The sequence below is a fragment of the Buteo buteo genome, chromosome 17, assembly GCF_964188355.1.
Source record: "Buteo buteo chromosome 17, bButBut1.hap1.1, whole genome shotgun sequence".
Taxonomy (NCBI): domain Eukaryota; kingdom Metazoa; phylum Chordata; class Aves; order Accipitriformes; family Accipitridae; genus Buteo; species Buteo buteo.
The window spans coordinates 15,586,082-15,607,450 of NC_134187.1; the positions used below are offsets into that span (position 1 = coordinate 15,586,082).

General features: G+C 42.9%; 1 protein-coding gene across 3 annotated transcripts in view; it reads left to right on the forward strand.

Moving 5' to 3' along the window:
- Positions 1 to 14,713: 14,713 nt before the first annotated feature.
- ROCK2 (Rho associated coiled-coil containing protein kinase 2) overlaps positions 14,714 to 21,369 on the forward strand; it is a 101,672-nt gene continuing 95,016 nt past the window's right edge. For all 3 annotated transcript variants that reach the window (XM_075049125.1, XM_075049126.1, XM_075049127.1), the window contains exon 1: positions 14,714 to 15,067. In XM_075049125.1, the coding sequence (XP_074905226.1) occupies positions 14,918 to 15,067 (150 nt within the window). In that variant the 5' untranslated portion in view covers positions 14,714 to 14,917. The remainder of the gene's footprint in view (positions 15,068 to 21,369) is intronic.

The window sequence follows — 21,369 nt, forward strand, 5'->3', positions numbered from 1 at the left end:
AATCTACATGAGGCTTCTCACAGAGATGTTTACTGAAGGATTGGGATACTCATTTGTAAAAAAACATAGTATATGTTCAGAAGGAAATCTTCATGATGCTTGGAGAGAGAGAGACAAGCCTGGTTCTCTCCATGTATCTCACACATGGTTCCTTCCCTTCCTTCCATCCCATTCCAGCTTGATGATGGGCTGTCTAAGGGCTGGTAGCTCTGCTGTCTGGATACCCGCAGTGTACGCACCGGCCTACAGTAGCTTCTCACAAGGTGATCTGTGAAGGAGGTAGTGTTTGTAACTGGCCCTGGAAGAAGTGATGGGGCTATGGGGGATGATCCTAGAAGTTGTAACAGCAACTTCAAAAGATACAAGCACAGGACATTGTTAGTCTTTTACTGACTTTTGTTAGGCCTCTAACATTTCATAGTGTCCTTCTCCAAAAGGAAGACTTAGCACTTCAAATGAAAACTTCAGGAATCTAAAAATCTGCAAGAAGCTATTGAAGCTCCTGGAACAGTTTTGCTTTCAGTCTTTTGTAGATTCTGCACAGATCTGCTTTTAGATAATGCAATATTCTTTTCCAGACAGACAGCCAATTTTGGTGGTACAGCTGTCATTTTCTAAGGAACTTGTTTTTTTTTCTTTTCCATCTATAATCATAAAAACATCACATGCAGGTTAGAGCAGTAGTTGTTGCTTCTCTAACATGCAGCCAAAGCACGTGTCATGAAAAATGAAACAAAAATTGATAGCTTTTCTTGCAAATTAGGAAGGTGTCTGATCAGATATAAAGTTTCAGCAAGCTCAGAAAGGGAAAACCTGTTTCTATATATATTTTAATTACAAGGCATACAAATTCTTAAGAAGCTTGCTGGCTCCTAAATCTAGGATAACATTTGTGTGCACAAACCATGACCTCAACATTAGAAGAGTTCATTTCCAAATGTGAAAATAAAAGTTATCTGTCAGAAGAGAAGTTCGAAGTCCAGTAAAAGCATTTCAGAATTTATTTGGATAATAAAGTTTTAAAGGGGATTGTAAATTAGAGATGGGCCCAGACCTTTAAGTGCAAGTTAAGAAGCAAGTACCTGCAAACTTGAAGAGTAAAACAAGGTCAATAGGCCCCATGTTTATTGTACCAGTCATTAACAGTAAAGGTTGAAGCTAGATACAGACTTCTCTAAAGATCGAGATCTCTGGCTGAGATTTAGCGTGACCAAAATATTTGTGAGACAGCTGGGATTCAAACAGAATAACTCTGGATCTGGAAACATCAGCAAAGAGAGAATTTCCCCCATTATTCGCAGTGGTAGCTATTTGTAGGCAGGTACCTACCTCTATATTTTCTTCACAAGCACACAAAAAGAAGTTCTTGAACATGGGTACCTGTATGAAACATACCCTACTAAATAGTGCAAGTGGTAAAATTTTAGCATGGCATCTGGAAGGAGGGAAGGCGTTAATCTGATTTTGAAAAGGCAGACACACAGTGTCCCTAAGGCTGTTACTGGTAAGAGCCACCTTTCTGCAAACTGTGATGAGACTGACTTCTGATGTTCTCATCTGCTAGGCTGTACTCTGCCTGTGCTCTTGTTCAGAAGTGTCCAGAAAATAAATTGTATGTGGAATGAACAAATGAATGAATGAACGAATGAACGAACTCCCATTTTCCCCTGGTGAGACTCATGAACATTCAGACCATTTCTTCCTGACCATACAGCAGCTATGAAAGTACTCTGTGTAACACCGGACACTCTGCTGATAGCTGGGGTCTCAAGGATCAAACCAAGCTTCCCCAAAGTTAGTTGTGACCTCTCCATGCTCCCTAAAGCACCTACAAAACCAGGACAATATCCACATGCTGCCTCCATCCCTTACACTAAAGCAGGTTGCACAGAATTTGTAGCTGGGAGCAGAGAACCAAGATTTACTTGGTAATGCTACTCCCCACAAACTGTGAAAGAACCGTTTTACCAAGCAATGTTCTTATCACCAATGCCGGTAATACTTTAGTTTTGTGTAGGAAACAATTTCTTTTGGCAAAAATCCCCCTGCTGTTGGAGACAGATTCAACCTTAACTTCCCAGCAATGTGCTCAAGGCCTTCAAACTGGTGAGAAGCTATTGGAGATGATGATTTCTGTCCATATTCAGCTGCAGAGAAAACAAACACCTTTGAAATGATGCAAAATGATCCCATCCTGGGAGAACAGTCACAAGGGAAATAGAGAGATTTGCCTCAAGAACTGCAACTTCAATTCTTCCTGTGATTTGAGGTTTGAAAATAAAAGCAAAATACTGTGAAATATCAGCGTTGCCTTTCTTTTGAGATCAAACAAGTCTTAATTGCAGATTTTTCTTGGAGAACTGAATAAAGGGATAAATACAAATGTCAGTCTTTCAACTGCCAAAGTTGACACATCAGTTGGCAGTCTCGATGCACAAATCAGTGGTTTTGTTTGGAAAGTATCAAAAACACTGACAGCCCTGGGCCAGTGACTAGCACAAAAGGAAAATATGGATTACTGCGTATTTATTGATTAATTATGTGTTTCTCCCAGTCTGAAAGACTCTAGAATGTATTAAAAATTCACTGCAGATCAAAGCTCAGGAATCTTACATCCTTTCAAAAAGGAATTAATTTTGTGACATTAGATGATCACTTCACAGAGTCTTAAAAACAAGTATCTTCCAAATGAAAATATCTTCTATTCCCAATTGTAAAATACTGTTTCTTTATACATGGAGAAAATACAGACTGTTATAATCTGGAGAGAAGGGGTTGGAAGGCTGTCCAGATATTGTCTGTATGCTGTGTATGTCTCGGAGGATCTGTTGCCTAGAAATGAAAACAAGACAACAATAATTGTTTACATAGATGTTGCCTGAAAACTTCTCAGGCATTTATGCTCCTGCTGCTGGCTTTATGCCAATGGACCATTTCTTAAATTGAAAAGTGGGAGCTATTTTTGGGGGCTAAGGAGGGAAGTCTGCAAAGTGGTGTTTATGATTTGGAGAGAAAATGATACAGCTGTAAAGGGAAAAAAATTCCTCCCAATGTCACTGAAGAATTTTTTTATCATCTTTGAAATCAAAACCTGATCAGGATGGTGTCTGTTCATTCAATTAATCACTTCTTATCAGTTTAACAAAATCCATGTTCAGCTAGAAGTAGTCATTCAGCCACGTGCTTTATTGACAGCAAACAGTGGCTTTGAAATAGGCACGAGTAAGCTGAATAAATTATACTTGGAGGTAAACTGTTACACTTCCATATTTTGTATAGGGAATTCTCAGTTTAAAAGTAACCATGGATTCACAATGGTAATACTGGTAGTACAGACGAATTACTGAGATACAGAACTATGATTATCAGAAGGAGGAGATTTGGGGTTTCCATTTCCGTAACAGAGAGAATCTCAGTGTGGGCTGTCCTCTAAGGACAGTTTTACTTACATATAAAGCCGTATATCCTTTCAGCACCACATCACGCTGCTATCAGGTGGCTTGCTGCCTCTGGACAAATCATTCCTCTGTGCTGTGCCCATTTGCAAAAAGGGGGTGACTGTCTTGATCTCCTTTGCAAACTCCTATCAGTTCTGCTCTGCAGTGACTCCCAAGAGCGTACCAGCTTCCCCAGGACCCTCCAGAAGATGCTTGGCCAGCACCAACAAGGTCAGTCCTTGGACTTGCTGCTGCGCTTTATGAAGCAATCACGGTGGGTGCCAGGACCTCCCAGGTGCTCTAGAAGAGCGTTCTCCCTGAAGATGGCACCAGAAAACTCTCTGCTATCTTGAAAGATGCTGCCCCACGACTTAATGATGCTCTTGGTATTTACTGCATGTCCTTTAACAAATTAAATGGCAAAATAAATTCAATGTTCCAAACACATAATCAAAATTAGCATCTTATTGTCAATTTCAGTTGAGAAGCCAAAGTGTACAAATGTACAAATAAATGTTCCTTATGTTTATTTTACATATACTGAGGATTTTTTTCCTTTGGCATCTGATCAGTCTTGTATTATGGGATGGGAAAATCTGAAACATCTGATCAATATTCAGTAGAACTCACTTTTTTTTTGTACAATGACAAAATCATTCCCTCTCTAGGTTAAATAATCTGACATTCCAAAAAGCTTAGAGGTAGGACTAACCCCTTCCTCACCCCTTTTTCATCTCCCAGTACATCTTTTTTACAGTGGCCAGAGAGGACCTGCAATGGGTACATCCTTCCAGCATCGTGGCTTGCATGAAATAAACACTCTAAACAGCCCAAACTGGTGCCGAGTTTCCTGGGCAATTTTGGTGAAAGGGAAAAAAGGGAGAAATTACCTGCCATTCCTCACCCACTTACGTCAGACAGGTCCCGAGCCGCACAGCGCGCCAAGACCCAACTCCACCGAGGAGCGCCTTGGCTCACGGGCCCGCATCCCTGCGGGTCCCGGGGAGGTCCGGAGCTGCCCACTGCCTTCCCGGAGCCTGCGGGGCCACTAGAGGGGTGTCTGCCGCCGGCCTGCCGCTGGCCTCGGGCTCCCCGACCACCGCTTCACCTTTCCCACCCGTTGCAAATTCCACGCAGCATCAAACCGTAACTGAAAATGTTGTAAAGAATGTGTCGGGGGGCTGCTTACCGTGGCTGAGGGAAAGCATTTGGAAACTACCTATCTGAGAAGATGCGATGTGACACCGGTGCGCTGCAAGGTCCGAGTGAGCTGATTGGAAATCTTCTGGGTGAACAGTTTTCCACGATCAAATTCCAATTAGGCAGAAAGCAAAGGCCTTCCCCCCAGATCTCTCGCTGCCACTTGCCTTCCAGCACATCAGGCAGGGTCCACCCAAGTCTTTTTGACAGCCCAAGTTGAAAGGGCTTCCAGGTTTTGGAAGATCGGGGGTCTGGGCTGTGGCAGTACGAGCCAACCGACTCTGTGGGCTGTGCATCTGCCTCCCTGCGATACTGGTCATGGGGGAATCTTGGACAGCTGCTTGGAAAATTCTGAGAACCCCAAATTTTGTTCCTTTCTGTAGTGAAATCTCTCTTCATGCTGCCGCTCTGCAGTCAGCGTCACATCCAGCACTTGGTTCGGAGCTGGAATTCTGTTTTACTGCAACATCTCCTACATTTTTATCAACTACAGCTAGATACATCCTTTTATTTGTTTGTTTCCTATGGTTTAGCTTGTATCTTGTGGCATGGCATAATCTATTTAAACTATCAACAAGTTAGCAGTATACTTAGTGACAAAAGTACTTATTTTTTTATTTTTTTATTAGTTCTAAATTAGTTGACTAGAAAAGGATGAATATTTACTAGTGAAGAGTACCCCCCCACACACAAGGGCTGACTGTTGGAACTGACAGGACAAAAGGGGCTGCAAAGAGAGGAAAAAATTGGTGAGCTGAAGAAATAAGCACTAGTTGTAAGTGATAATAGGTCTCATGCACCCCAGAATAGCATAATCAATAAGCCCTAAGTTATTACCCTGGCTGAGTAGATGGGTTGAACTCTTATGCTTAAAAAAAGATAAAAATGTGTTTTAATTTAGTTGGAAAAGAAGCACCATAGATTTTAAAAGTGGTAATAGAGTTGGGTGATTTATTTATTTATTTTAATAGTTAATTCCCCGGAAAATGTGGTTTCAGTCATGTCTAAACTATTTGCTTCAAATTTGCTGAATAGTTTTGGCTGAAAAAAAAACAAAGGAGGGGATAAACTATGTTGGAGGAAAGTCCTCAATTACCCAACAGCTCAATGATCAGAGCATTTACTTAGGTAGCAGGGACCCCTTAGCAGAGGCTGTTTTGAGGCAGGCTATGCTCAGTCCTTCCTGTTACCACTTTGATTTTGTCCAGATGGAGAGGGATGGGGACACACCTCCCAAGGGAGCATGCTGGTTCCCAGGGCGGGAAGCCATGATTCTCATGCTCCTCCTCGCTGACCCAATGAACTCTGTGCCTTTGTGCAGGGCAACAGCTTCAACGCGAGGAAGAATTTCCCCTTTCTCCCACTTCAGGCATCCCCAGTCCTTTGACAGCTTTCTAAGAAGTAGAATTCTGCTTCACATTCCCTTGGACAAAAGTAGGAGTTCCTTATCCTAAGTATCTCCATGCTATGAGATTAAAAAAAGAGACCGTCTCTCTTCTTTCAATCATCCGGAGCAAATATTCTACATCAGATCAAACAGAACATTTAATGGTCCACATAAAGAAATACCTTCAGGTTATTTCCTTTCAGCAAGGTAAAACAGCCAGTTTGGTTACATCCAAAATGTGCTGTTTTTTATTATATTCACTGTGAGTTTTGAACAGAAATGCAACCTCCAGAAAGTCTTTAGCTGGTCATGGAATATTTTGGTTTCACTTTCATCCAGGCTACACTACACTTCTTACAAACCATTGTCTGCAGCCACACAAACAAAGAACTGAGAACAACGTTCAGGGCTCCCGACTCCAGTCCCTACGATGCCAGTCATCACATCATACAGCCCTTTCAAAATGCACTGATCATGCTGCAGGTAGTTATTTTCTTGCTGCCTTTACCTGGATGAAGGTTGTACCAAAACCCCATCATTTATAGCTAGAAACTTTCTTATTTCCCATCTAAGCTTATTCGTGGCCAGTTTACATATGCATTTCTTCTGCCAGCATTGTTCTGTAACATACAGAGCTCTGAGTATCCTTGGTGTTGACTTCTTTGGTGTACCTACAGACACCACCATATTCTCAGTCACCACTCTGCTGGACCTAGAAAATCGAGTTAATTCATATAAAACAGGCTGCCTTGTTCCTTTATCCCTGCCCAATTCCCAATTTCAGTTCCTCTCCTTCAATACAGGTGAATGGAACTATTTATGTCCCAGCAGTGTTTTTACTTGATCTTGATCTTGCCCTTACACTATCTTACTTGAGTATCTTTCTTTGTTAACTTTTACAATACCATTTACCCTTTTTAATTCCACATTTCCATCAAATAATGGAAGTCTGAAGTATTTCTCTTCAGCTGTTTCCAAATGATAAGTTCCCATGTTGTATCAGACTAGTCCCCAAGGGCACATCCCTCTATAGACTGTACCATTTAATTATATCCTATTTCTATCATTCCCGTCATGGAGATGATTGAGATCTTCCGAGCAATATCCCAGCCCTCAACCCTCTATTGATGTCGTCTTCTGACTCTGTGCAAACAGCCAGCATTGGCAGCACGCTCCTTGATTTCATGCTGGTAAACAAAAAGGTTCTAATTTCAAAATGTTACACAAGACGGACCAAGACTGGTCCTTGTAATTCCTACCAATCCAAATCTTCAAGCATTCAACAAATACCCTCCTATTTCACCCCATAAGGCATTGCGCTCTAACCTATAGTTGGTTGTTTGTAGTTTAGGAACAGTAAGTTAGCCTCCGGAATGTTTTATAGATGGATCTCCTACAAGGAATGTACTTTAAAAGTCCCCTTAATAATTCCCATTAACTCCAGCCTTACCGTATCAGTTACTGAAGACAAGGTAAATAAGATCAGCTGCACTTTTTTTGGCCATTATTTTATAGCTGCAATTAGTCCAGTATGGTGTACATTTAGACTGTTTCCTATTTTCTTCCATATCTTTGTTATTTGTTAGAAATGTGCTTTTAAACATTGTATGCTACTGAGGTCACAGAAGGAGTTTGATAACTGTCATATTTGTCTCCTTTTAAGACACAGATCTATACTTACTATTTTCAATCATATGGCATTATCCTGGTGATAGTAATTCATTTGAAAATCACTTGTTATGGAAAATAAGATGTAATTTTAGTAATCTCAGAATTCTGATACTTATCTGATACCAAATTTATTAAAATCTTCTACGTTTTTCTTCCAATTCGGTTGTAATTACCACTTCTATGGCCATTTTCGTTTTCATACCTCAATTCTGCTTATCCATATAGTGTTTTGTTTTAACATCATCACCCATCACCAAAGCCTAGATGAAGTATTCATTTGGACTGAGGCAAAAGTGAGATCACCTCTACACTAGCCTCTTCACGCAGTTGTCCCATTTACTATTTGAGAGTCAAGCCTAGCAATAGTGGTTGTTAAATAAGACTGTCCTTCTTGCTGGACAAAATGAGGAGAAATATGAAAATCGTATTTTTTCCAAACAGGAAGAAAAAAAATACGGTTCCTGGATAGTCTTTTTCTTTCTTTCTTTCCCTCCCTCTCTGTGCTGAATGTTTACTTTGCTGCTCAACTCTGATATTGTTTAAATACAAAATGATGTAATTTCTCCAAGAGTGTAAATCCTTATCGGCAAAGCTACGTCTTCACTAGTGCACTCACAACTTTTTTTATTTTTATTCCTATTTTACAGCCCTGCAAGTTCCCCAAGAGTAGGCACAGCAACTGTAGTTGTTTACACCCCAGTATCAGCTAGACTGGCTTATTTTCCCCACAATTAACAGTAGCTAAGTCTTGATGAAAAGCAGATCGTAGGAATGACAGTGCTAATGCGGAGTCACATAATGTGGGTATTCAGAGATACACACAGAACTACAGCAATAATCATCTTTATTCAGCCCATTCTATACAAGTCATCTTCTACTGGCATTTCCCCCTAATTGCAGGGAGTTTGGTGCCCAGGGTTTTACTGTCACTTTCCAAGCCAGTTCCTGCATACTTATGGCTAAAGGCCAGATCAAAAGAAGGATTTATTAGGTGCCTACAATGGTTCTTAGACCAAAATCCAAGATCGCAATCCAAAAATACTCTTCTCAATAGCCATCTAACTGTGAAGGTCGCTAAGTTTGCTATCTACCTCTCTGCCTCCACCCTGCCGAGTGCTCTCATCGACAGGCTAGAGAGCCTTTTATTCCTGGCCTCTTTGTCTGCATTTTTACTGCATAAAGACTGCTTCTGCAGAATGCATCCTAAAAGAGGCAAAACCACACAGAAAGCTGCAAGATAGCGGCTACAAACTTTATCTGGAGGTGGAATATGGGGCACGAATTGCCACCAGACAGAGAACGGAGAATACATATGTGGGTTCTCACTCTACTAAAGAATTATGGATCAGATCAGGATGGAGATGGTGGTTCAGATTATGTATCATCTGGGAAAACATAGGGCTTCAGGCACATCTCTTATAACAAGTTCTGTTCAGTATGCAGTTGGGCACTCCTTTCTAATGTGTCTGATTCTCCTCAGATTTTCTGTAAGGAGCCTGTTTGCCCAATCCTGGACTTTGGGTTCCATTTTGGGAAGCAGGTGTTTAAATGTTTTTAATCTTAAATCCAGAATAAACTATCAATCAGAAATGCTTGTGTTCATATGGGTACGTGGTCATTGGAAGAGATAAGTATTACAGGCATGCAAGTGACAGGACTGAATCAATCCTTAGTCCCCTTATCAGAATTAAAAGGAGGCAGAAACAGCTTTGAGATGCTACGGCCAGCACTTCTGAGGGACCAGCAGCTTTGTACCCTGCACGCTTCCAATTTTGCAACCTTTACAATGTGTCACATAAAGGAAGTGGTGGAGATAATCCTCACAGCAGAAGTAAGAGTGGCAGAAACCCTCCTCTGCTCCAAGGTACTCTGAGGCATAAGCAGCCTACTGACAGTACAATGGCGAGGATGTAATAAATCAGAGCAGCCCCCTGAACTGCTGTGACTTAGGCCTATGGGCCAGAGAGCCCTAAGCTTTGCCTAAATGCAGAAAGCAGCAAAGGAAAACTTGAGGTCACTTTGTCCTTACTCTCCAAGCTATGCTTACTGCAAGTTTCCTCCTGAGACTTAGAGCAGAGAATCTAGCACATCAACATCAGGTAAGCATTTCAATTAACCTAGATTCACAGTTACATTCTGTCTTCCCAATGCATCCAAGAAACTACCTTATTAACAAAAGCAATGTTAGTTCGCTGGGGAGAATTATGTAACCAATCAAAAGACAGGCAGACACCAAGTCCTGTTGTCAGGACACACCCAGGCATTATGCAGCCACTTCTGTTTCACACCTCCTTTTCTTGATCCTCTGGTATCTGTGTTTAAGATGATACTGAATTCAACACAGCACAGACAGTACCAACTAACATTTCTGCATTTATCAGCTGTAAATGCTGTTTGAAAGAGTGGGAAGCAATGATACCTGGCATATCTATCGGAGACAAAGATATATTCCTTCCCAAGTAGAAACAGCAGATGTAGGCCTTTACCTATAAAGTTTACCATATGAAGATATTTTCTTTAACATTTGCTTGATTACTTTGGTTTGCATTTAATTATACAGATGGCTGAGTGGTTTTGTAATTTTATAGCTGGTCTGTGCTAGTGATTGATGTGGTAGTGTCATTCTTACTGAGGGCTGGTTTGGAAATACATGGGGTTTGAAAAGCTGCTTGTATTTAAAGCCGCTAGTTGCAATGCAACAGATGCTCTACTATGAATTAAATGAAAGAATGTTAAAAAATGGGTTTTTCTGTGGACGTTACATAACTATAGTATTTGCACCAAGACAACACTGGAATCAGAAAATCAACTATGATGATGATTGTGGCTGACTTTGCAACTCCTTTAAAAACATATGCTTTTATATCTCCCAGATACAAAGTCATGTACGTTTCTTTCCATCTGTTTTCATTAACCTAAAATGAAGGAAAAGGGGTTTATATTTAATCCAGAAAAATAATTTATTAACCCTTAGACTGATTAAACACTAGCATGTGAGAAAGCAAAAGAAAATTAAAAAAAAAAAACCACAATAAACTTACATTCCTTTCCATCCCTATTTCATATTTATGAATCTAAAAATAAAGAAACCCTTATGCTAGTGAAGTAAATGTAAATTATTTTCTGGACGTAGAATGACAATCTTTAGGTACAACCTCCAAAGTCTTGAGAACTCATTACCTAAAAAAAACACCTCTTGTCCTATTTCCATCACCCCAACAATGATCGACTGTGATGCTCAAACCGTCAGTGCGGCGTCCTGGACACCCCAGGGGGGAGGGATGATAGTTATGCACGTTTGCCTGTACCAGTTTGACATGGCTTAATTGTGGCAGCTTTCAAAGACTGTGTATTTGCTTGGACTATTGGTTTTTTTGTCCTTCTTACTCTGTTGTCACCATTTGGTTCTCATTCAGGGTGAGAGTCAATTCATGTCCCTAGGCAGAGATAGTCCATGAGATCACTGGGAACTCACTTAACTTTTCTATGCATCTGTTTACCCATATGGAAAACACAAAAATGGACTAGATCCACATGAGATGCTAACCCTCAATTTTAGGGACTCTACCAGTTAGTAGAATCAACTCCCCCCATAAGTAATGCTCTTATGCTCTCTATACAATACCTGCAGAGAGTGGGAGCCTAAGGAGAGGATTTGCAAAAGCCTTAACTAGCCAGCAGCAAGAGCTAAAAACACAGCAGCCCATTCTCCTAAAACAGACGCATTGAGGGGGGTGGGGGGGGCGTCTCCTTTTTCTTCTTTTGCAATAGCTACTAGTGAAAGCATGCCTGAAGTCCAGAACCAAATATCTCTTCTTCCTGAGAAGACTTGATCCCTATGGAATACCCTAAAGGAATGACCTGAAGCTGATGACTTTTAAGCAATAAGCCCAGTTTACCAACTTCTTACAAATCTGCTCATGAAAGTGCAGCCAGTTCTGAAAATGGTCAACAGCAAATTCCTGACTGCCTCGGGACACCTAAGACATATTTGGACCATAGACACCTAAAGAGTTAAATGGCATTTCAGGGAGTAGAGAGAGAGGTGAAGGATCCAACTGTGGACTCACAGGCTTAAAGCTGAAGCATGCACGCTGCAAGGCTTGGACTTTGCCTTACAAAACATGGCAGATAACATTTGACAATTCACTGCATTGGACGTCAAAACTACTGTACACAGACCAAGTAAAAACAGTTCTTCCTTAGATGGTCATTGTTAGGGATAGGTGTTATCCTAAGAGATACCTGCCACTAAAGGCAGAAAAGCTAGAACTGTAAAAAGATTGCAGAAGGTGGTGTTATTTTTCCTTTGGAACATGTTAAATACAGTTGTTTTTGCAAATACTGAGGGGAGGAGCTGACATTCTGGGTACTCTTTTTGCCACTTAATCACTTATAACCAGCAATAAAGTTTCTGCTGATGATTTTGTTGAGGATTTGTGTCGTACAAAGGAATTCAGCTGACTGCCGTTGTCAATTTGTCCCTGTAACAGAGTAAAACTTGTTTTGTCAGTAAACAGACATGTCCTGAAGGCTGGAGGAACAGATCTATTGGGCAAGAATTTCAAGAAGGTACTGTTTCTACACACTTGCTTTTGAAGTCACAATCACACTTTTTTTGTACGCAGAAAGGGCTGTTATGCTCATTTAAGAATTTGTTACCTTTGTTTACATAGTGCCCTGAACAATGTCACTAAATCATATAAGCTAGATGAAGATTAGTTTTTACAAAGCTCATTTTATAGATAACAAAAAAGAGGAAAAGAGAAGCAGCTTGCCTTTAGCCAAGGGGAAACTGAGAACTTAGACCTTCGCATCACCTGGTGCTTGCCTCAAAGCTCATTGAAATCACCCCCAAAAGTGCTGTTGACATTAGCAAAACCCAGCACTGGCTCTTTATTGATCACTGGAGGCACACTCCCCACATTTGGACTCTTGTCCAAACTCATTTTAAACCCCTTCTTAAAAACCCCAAAACATTTCTGCTGTGCTGCTTACAAGAAATTTGCCAATGAGTAGGCTGTACGTGAAGAAATCATGTCTCTTCTAGGTAATTTAGAGCTTTTAATGGTGAACATGCTAGGCCGTGTAACTTTATGATCCTACTAGTACCCACATCCTAATCCTAGTAGCAATCCTACTAGTTGTTGCACCTACTTCTTTTATCTCATTGTAAAGTTAAATGCTCAAGCAAATTACATGATTTTTTTGTTGATGTTGCAGTAAAGTGGATCCTAGTCTGTTTTGGGGATGAAGCAGTCCTATGATATAAATAAACAGTGCCTCTCCCAAACAGATTTTCATCAATTCCTTCAGAAAACTCACTGTGGTTCACTAAAAGAAGCGTGAGTCACAACGCCCAATTTGACTTTTCAAAACATGTTCACATGTGCGTGTGCGTTTCTGTCAGGTTTGGGGATTTTGATTCAGTGGATTGTAAAAGAGAATCCAGTTATGGGGTTTGGGTTGATATTCAGATCTGACCTTCCCTCAAGCGGGGGGGGGGTTCAGCGCCAGGGCCCTGACTCAGAATATCAGAGAGCCTGATCTCACTCAAAACCATGCAAGTGACTCACATATTTACTTCTCTTTGACTCCCTCTCCTCTTCCTTTCAAGTTAAAATATTGGCCCATTTTTCTGACATCAGCTCACTGACATCCAGCTGAAAGTCAACAGAATAAAACCGTTAACCTTTCCTCCCCGAGGTCCCTCCACCTCTGCGGATGGCATTTCCGCGGTCTCCGTGATTCTGCCCAGTAAAGTCAGCCACATCTCCAGGCCGCTGGAACCACGGTTCGGCCACAACCTCACCACGTTGTCCCGTGGTGCATCCCTGCCGTCCAACTCGCCTCCTCCGTCCCCGCAGCCACCGCTCGGGCCGTCGGCAGCACTCTCCCCGCTACAGTCTCCTCTGCTCTTGCCTGGGTCTGGCGAACAGCATCCAGGCCCCCTCGAAACGCCTGCCGAGTGTGGCGAGGTGGCCGCAGCCGCGTCCGGCACAGCGTATGGAGGTCCATCTTCCTCAGGGTGAGCGAGGGAGGTCTGTGTCTTCCCTGGCACAGCTCCTCACCTTCTAGCTCTCCATCCTCCCTCTCGTATGTGCCCTGAGCATTGCCGCTCTACCCGAAATGCTGCTCACCCACTTTCTCAAATGTTTATTATTTTTTTTTTTTGGTGTGCTTTACGCTACGCGGGCAGGATGAGGTCTGCGCCTAAATTCACCCAGCCGCCACACAGCACTTTCCCTCTCCGGTTGCTGTGCCCAGGCCCGGCCCCTCCGCCGGGCCTTGCCCGCAGCGGCTGCCTCAGCGACCGGCGAAGCGGGAGGTCACCTTGGCGCTGCGGCCGGGCGGCGGGCTGAGCACGACGGGGCCGCCGCGGCCGCGGCCCCGGCCTCAGGCCTCCCCTCCCGGCCGCGGGGCGCTGATCTCAGGTTTATAGTTAGGCGGTGAGTGAGCGCTGAGCTATGCGCCGCCGCTCGCAGCGGGGCCTTGTGGGTAAGGGAGGCCGCAGCCGCGGCGCGGGGCTGGGGGAGGAGGAAGCCGGGCCGGGCCGCGGGCGGGCGCAGCGGCAGCGGCAGCAGGAGCAGGAGCAGGAGCAGGGCGCCGCGGGCGGGCGGCGGCCGCAGCATGGAGTGAGCGGCGCGGCGAGGCCGGTGGGGATCGCAGCTCCCGCCCGAGCAGCAGACGGGGCGGAGGAGAGGGAGCCAGAGTTCCCGAGCCCGGCTCCGGCTCCGCGGCGGGCGATTCCTCCCCTTCTCTTCTTTTCCCTTCGCTTCCCTCCCCTCCCCGCCTCCCTCCGCCCTGGGAGCGGGGCGGTCGGCCGGTGCGATGGCCCGGCCGGCGGCGGGGAGCGGGCAGTGAGCCGGCGCCCGCTGAGGGACGCGCCGAGCTAGGGGGAGAGGCGGGGGCACGGCGGGAAGCGCTCCCTCCTCGCCCTCCCTCCCTACCTCCTCTCCCCTCCCTCTCCCCGCGCCCGGGCGGAGCAGCGGCCGCTTCCCCGCGCCCTTCATGCCCGGCCGGCCGCGAGGCGGCCAACGGCGGCGCGCTGCCCTCTGCTCCCGCCTCGCCGCCCAGGCCCGGCCCGCCGCGGCCCCCGCCCTTCCCCCGGCCTCTCCGCCGCGCTAGGCCCGGCGCCGGCCCGCCGCCGGGCGACCCCCCTCAGTCCCCTCCTCCCCGGCAGCGGGGGACGGTCTCCCGCCGCCGCTAGGCGGGCCGGAGGATGACCCAGCAGCCGGCGGTGAAGATGTCGGCGGCTCCCCTCACGGCGGAGGCGCTGGAGTCGGCGGCGGGGATGCTCGAGGGCCGCCAGAGGAAGCTGGAGTCCATGATCCGCGACCCGCGCTCGCCGGTCAACGTGGAGAGCCTGCTGGTGAGGGGGGCGGCCGGGCCGGGCCGCGCCGCGCCGCGCCGCGGGGGGAAGCGCCTGGCGGGGTAACAAAGGGAGCGCTGCCCTCGCCTCGGGCGGGCGGGGGAAGGAAGGAAGGAAAGGGCTCCCGCGTCCTGGAGGAGCGTTCCTGGGGGAGGACGACGGCTCTTTCCTCGGGGCGGGGGGCGCGGGACGCCCGGCCACCTGAGGAGAGGGCCCCGCCGGGCGGGGAGGTGGCGGGCAGCGGGCCCTCGCCCCTCCGGGGGCTGTTTTTGGGAGGTGTGGAGGGACTGTGCCGTGAACCGAGAGCGAGCGCTCTCCGTTTAGGTACAGCTTATTTCGGGGAGAGTGAGAAATGGCTCTGCAAAGGTCTGACCTGGGGAGGAAAGCGCCTTTTTTTCTCTCCCAGCATCGTTTCCACCGTTTACTTTCGCGCCTCGTAATCATAGCGTGTCCGTTCCCGAAGTACCTGTCTTTGTGTGCGCTGCCGGGCACCCGGTGCCCATCCTTTTAACTCCCTGTGAAACCGTCCTCTGCTAAAGTTGAGGTTCGCTGTGCGATGTGGAAATAATTCAGGGAAAGGACACGCCTAAGGGAGTAATTTAAGTGGGGGGTCCTGTGGGGTCACGTTTATTTTCCATTGGGGCAAATTGATTCGTCTGTCTCCTATTTCAAATAGCATTTTTCTGTGTGAGTGTATGAAATATCATTTCCTTTAGTAAGAAATCCATGCCCTCAGGAAGGAGTGGGAAGGGAGGTATATTTCCCCATTTAAAACATCCAAACCCTGAAAAGGCAATGAGAGGGAGGCTTGATTTTTTTTTTTTTTTAACTGAACTTCAGGGTCTTCAAACCTTTTATTTCCAGTCTGTCCAAAGATTTCCAATGTGTCCCAGTTATGAGGAACAGAAAAGGGGGAGGGGGGAGGGAAATCCCAGTCCTTCCAAGAGTTGCTCAAGGCACTTACACTGAGTCTGTTTTTTTTTTTTTTTTTTTCCCTGCTTTCAAATGACTCAGTTCTGTTTGGCCAAAAATACAGGAACTGACTGAACAGTATGTATGCCTGTGCTGTGTGGAGAATATAGGAATTTCCTATAGCATCTGAAAAATGTTCTTCTCGAGGCTTTAGTCCTGTATTACTCCTCTCATAGACGTTCAGAGGCATAATGACACCCATAGTAGTCAAAGAAGGGGAGTGGGAAACATTGCTACATATCTAACTGAATTCAGATAAGTTTTCGCCTAGGCCAAAGCAAAGAGAGCTGCCTCTGGGCTTCGATCCCAGCATTTTCACTTTGGTATTTTGCTAGGAAAACTTTGACCTGTGGCCAAAAAAGACCAGTTAAAAATAGTACAGTCATTCTGAAAAATGCATCAGGTTAATACTTAACCCCGGTAGACTTTTTCACACTCTCTGCTTTTATACTCAATAGTGTGTTTCTTTTATTCTCTTGCCTCCTCTGCCTTGGACATAGATTAGATACACTAAAAACTGTTTATGTTTCTGAAGAGAAATTCTGATTGCAAAATTGAGACTGGACTGCTTAGCAGTTGGTTTTTTTTAACGTTTTGTATGCATACAGTATAGACTAATTCGTGTAATGTACTGTACAAATTAGCAAACCATGGGAGAGTGTTAGCTGGATTGTAAATGCATGTTTTTTTATGGTAACGGTCATCACTTTGCTCTCTGCACTCTCTCTGTAAGTATTGTTTAAAAAGTTAACAGCAAGTAAAATATAATGCTGTTCAATCAAATTTCCTAGCTTGTGCATTCAACATGTCTATGTAAGAAATAATGAACTACCTCAGGTTTATTTATTTGTTATTCTTATTTAGGAAATTTGCAATGGATTTCCTGTAAAAGCCTTTTCTTTTGGGCTTTGGTATCGTTGCTTTATGCTATTTGACATTAATTTTGTATTGGCATTCTGCTAGGCAGTCTGAGTATGAAAACATCATATTCAAATTGCAAAATTTACTTGTTTACTAAACAGCTCACTTTTCAGTGTAAATTATCGTAAGTGGCAATGTGTTTTCAGTTAAAAGTAGAAATACAGCAACAGAAACTAAGAGTCAGGGAAAATGTCTTAAAAAGACTAGCTGGAATGCCACTATTTCATCCTCCAAAAATAACATAACCAAAACTAAAAATGTGGAATGGAATTCAAAATGGAATTCATTTCCTTACACTGTAAAAAGTCATAAGCAGCTGCTATTCTGCATTTTGTGTGCATGCTTTATTTTTGGGAAGCCGTAAAAAAACCCAAGAAAGTAACTGTTAATCTACGACACATGGTGCAAATTTGAAAGACGTGAAAAGCTGAGGTAATAAGCCAGTTCCACTGCCTATCAAGAGATAATTTATTCAGTGGCTCTAAATTAAGAGACTCTCTTTGTGTACCTTCCTGACCACAGGATGGCTGACCAAATCCATCTATTTCTTTAGCAGGAGAATCTGTGAAGTCAAATACATTGATTGATTATTTTTCTTCCATCCCATCCTTTGGGGCTCAAGAGAGATTGTTAGATTTTCGAATGTGATTTTTGCTATATTGTATGCCTTAACACTTGTCTGTTTATGCCTGTGTTGAGCATAATCATTTGCGTTTGGTTGAAGTATATCTTTGAAAAAGACATGTAGTCTAAATTCAGAGGCATTAAGAGATGGAGAGCTCACCATTTAGTTTGTCCTGGTAGTTAGTTTTGAAGGCAAAATTATTAAAAAATTCAAATTGAAATGTGTGGCATGGTTATCACTATGCTTTTTCTGCTAAATTAAAACCAAAATTATTAGAGAGGACTTCCTACTCATTAGTATGGTTCAAACCCGTTGCACTTGGTGGGTTTCTTCTGGTTTTGGTCTGATACAGAGATGAAAATGGGAATGCTAGAACTGTATACACTGTTCTATGGTAGGTTTCAGCACACACATCTACAAAGGGTAGTGTTTTTTGCACCCTCCTTTAGACATCCACTGAGTACTCTTTCTCATTGTATCATGTTGAAAGCCTGTGTTACGTTGCCTATGCTAAGATAAATAACTTTTATTTGTCACAACTTTCTGTGATACGGTCTCGTATTCTTTTTGGTTGTGTAACATTGCATTAGTGATCATGAAAACCTGTTTTGTATATTACATTTAGATTGTGCAGATCACTTCATAAAACTACTGTATTCTTATTATTTGCTTTTCTGCCGGTTTGTGTCATCCACTAATTTAATGAAGTGAACTTTTTCTGTGTACTGCATGTACACATTGATGATAGCACTAAATGGTATTTGACCTTGGGTGATCTATAAGAAACACTTCTATAAATACATTCCTACTGAATAGTTCCTAGTTGACAGCTACAATTAAGCTACGGTTCTCAAATACATTTGTGTATTTATTCTTTTGCATATATGCTGTATCTACAGTATTAACTGAGTTGTTTTATATAGTATTAAACGCACGTTATTTAAGCATGCATTGGTAAGTGTTAGCTGAATGCCTAATGTGTTCTAAAACTAGAGCAGATAGGTCAATGTAGGCTGTGTAAAACTAATCCAGACCTCCACTTCCTTGCCATATGTAATTGTATCACTTCAGCACATGCTGAACTCAACTTTAGAGCTTTATGGTGGTGATGAACAGCTCTGATAAATCTTAACATCCTCCTCCCTGCAGTTGTCTGCCTGGTCCTTTTGCTGGAACTGCAGTTGAATGCAGTTGCCTAGAGAAAGAAACTGGTGTCTGCCCTTGGTCTTGTTCAGTGCAAGCCTTAGGATTTTAGCATTAAGCTTAAACCTTGACATTACACTAGTAAAATGTTGAGTATCTTCTGTCTGCTCTGCTATGGTTGTGTCAGCCTTTGAAAGAAAACGTTCTTAAAACTGTTTAATTAGGCAGTGCAGCAGTGAAATTGTGAGCACAGTGCTGGGCTACGCTGGGAACGCATTCATGGTGGACTAAGAAATGGAGAGAGGATTAGCAGGAGAGTGCTTAAGTGTCTCAATATACATGCCTTAAAATAAAAAAAAAACAAACTAAACCAAGCTAATTTGCTCTTTATTTCTTTGTTAAAATAAAGCTGACAGGTAAACTGTGTATTTAGAGTAGTTTGAACATGAATAGATGTTCATCTAAGTTGATTCTTGCCATCGACACCCTAGAATTTTACTCCCAACAAAGTGGGTTGCAGATACAGCTGTAACTCTGATCCTTTCAATAGGTGCATCTGTCCATAGCAACCTCATCAACTGGATAGATACCAACTTTATACCAAGAGTGTTAATTTAGCAGAACACTAGGCTGAGCTCTGTTAATACAGGGTCTCCAGGTCATCATGACTGACACACATGTATCCCTTTGCAGGCTTTTGGCCTGATGAGCTTTCATAGTGTTTCATATTTACTATGACAGTTGCATATTTAACATGAAAGTTGTCTCATTTTCCTAAATTTATTGCCACATAATTTTGAATCATTAAGAACAATCTGTTGTGTTAATTTGAGCCAGCAAGCACAGGGAAGAGCTGGAAACGTAGCAGTTAGCAGGATCTGATCTGAAATTCATTGCCGAGTAAGTAGTTGAAAGGCCAAATGATTCTCTGTTCTTGAATAAATAATTTTTTTCTTGTTTGTTATAGTTCTTGTGCTGTTATTTCTCTCTTAGCTTCTGACTCTATAAATTATCTATTTTTGATCTGTAATTTCAGAACATCTACTGCAGAATAGAAAACGATGAGCTTTAAAGAAACAGAATTGTCTTTTGTTCATTGTTCCCATGTGATGGATTTATATATAGCAGTATAGTTCACTGGAAAAGGACAGTTCTATTTTCTGCCAGTTTTAGGTGTTCTTATATTCTGTTTTATTCCACGCTAAGATTAAAGCATTTCAGATTTAGTTTAAGAAAGCAAAAACGCCAGTTTGCTCGGCTTCAATACTTTCACTGCCACACATGAGGTGGATGTGGAATTTGTTTGTGCTTTCACAAGAGGAATGTTCATTCCCAGTATTTCACCTGTATTGATCAGACTGCAGAGTGGGTCATTAGTATCCTTTAGTTGTTCAGCTTTGTAACAACTTAAGAGGGGGAAAAAAAAGCGCCACGATACCAAATTAGCACAGTTGTCTTCTGCTTCATATGTGATGGAATAAAAATTCAGGAACTTTTCTACTTTTCCAAATATTAGTAGTCTCAGTGTCAGTTGAGGTATGTGTGCAAATGCTGATTAAAACCTGCTTTTTTAAGTACGTTTTCAGTTTTCAACTAATGGCAGAGGAATGCCAAAGCATTTACCTATTTGTCTAGTAATGCAATCCATAACAAAAGCTGCCTAATTTAAAAAGAAAAAAAATGCTAACACAGTAACCAATCTCTGCAGCTATCAGTTGATGATTTCTTGCCAGTATTTCATCTGCAAAATATGACTGGAATTGTATCGCTGCCACAGAGAAACTGACCTTGGATTTTAAGGATGAAAGTGATTGAAACTTAGTAGTAGAGTTTTACATAATGAAAGAATATTAAAATTTTTTTTAAAAACATATATGTTTTTATAATCCATGAAGATGGGGTTTTTTTTTGGGGGGGGGGGATGCTATATTGTGTCCAAGGTTGTTCTATACTGTTATACTGAAAAGCACCAAATGTTTCTGGTAACAAATTTATTTAAAATACTTTTTTCTTGGGACATCCTATTGGTTGAGAACAAGAATATTGTGTTTACATTGGCAGCCTTTGCTAGTAATAAACTTATTTTAATGAGTCTTTCGCTATGTAAACAGAACGTTGAATGTAGTGCTCAGTTCCGAAGCCATACCTACTGTGCGTGAAGCTTTTGCTGCTACAGTAGTGAAATGTCAAAACACTCCCTGTAGTGCCAGCAGCAGTGCATGTGCACAGCCAGCAACATTTAAGCTGCTTTAGCACAGGTGAAGCATCACTTGCATCCGTATTTTGGAGCATTATATTAATTACCTGCTAACAGAGTTTTAAGACCATATGCTTAAAATGGTGATTTGGCCACCCCCTAATGTGCAGAGGCTCTGTATTTTGAAGATTGATTCTGTGAATTTTGTCCAAATTTCACTAGGTTGGACAGTCTTAATCAGTAAATGCTGCTTATGTGGTGTAAACTTACCTTTTTCTTTTTGTCTGTGTTCATCTGCTATGGTTACAGCTATTGAGAGAGGGGCCTTTTTTTCCTTCTATGAAATATCGTGGAGTTTTGTTGTTTTGTTTCACATGAAGGGATGGATGCAAATTTCTTCACTGGCTTGTAAAACATCCCTCCTTCTCAGTCTCTGCTTCAGTT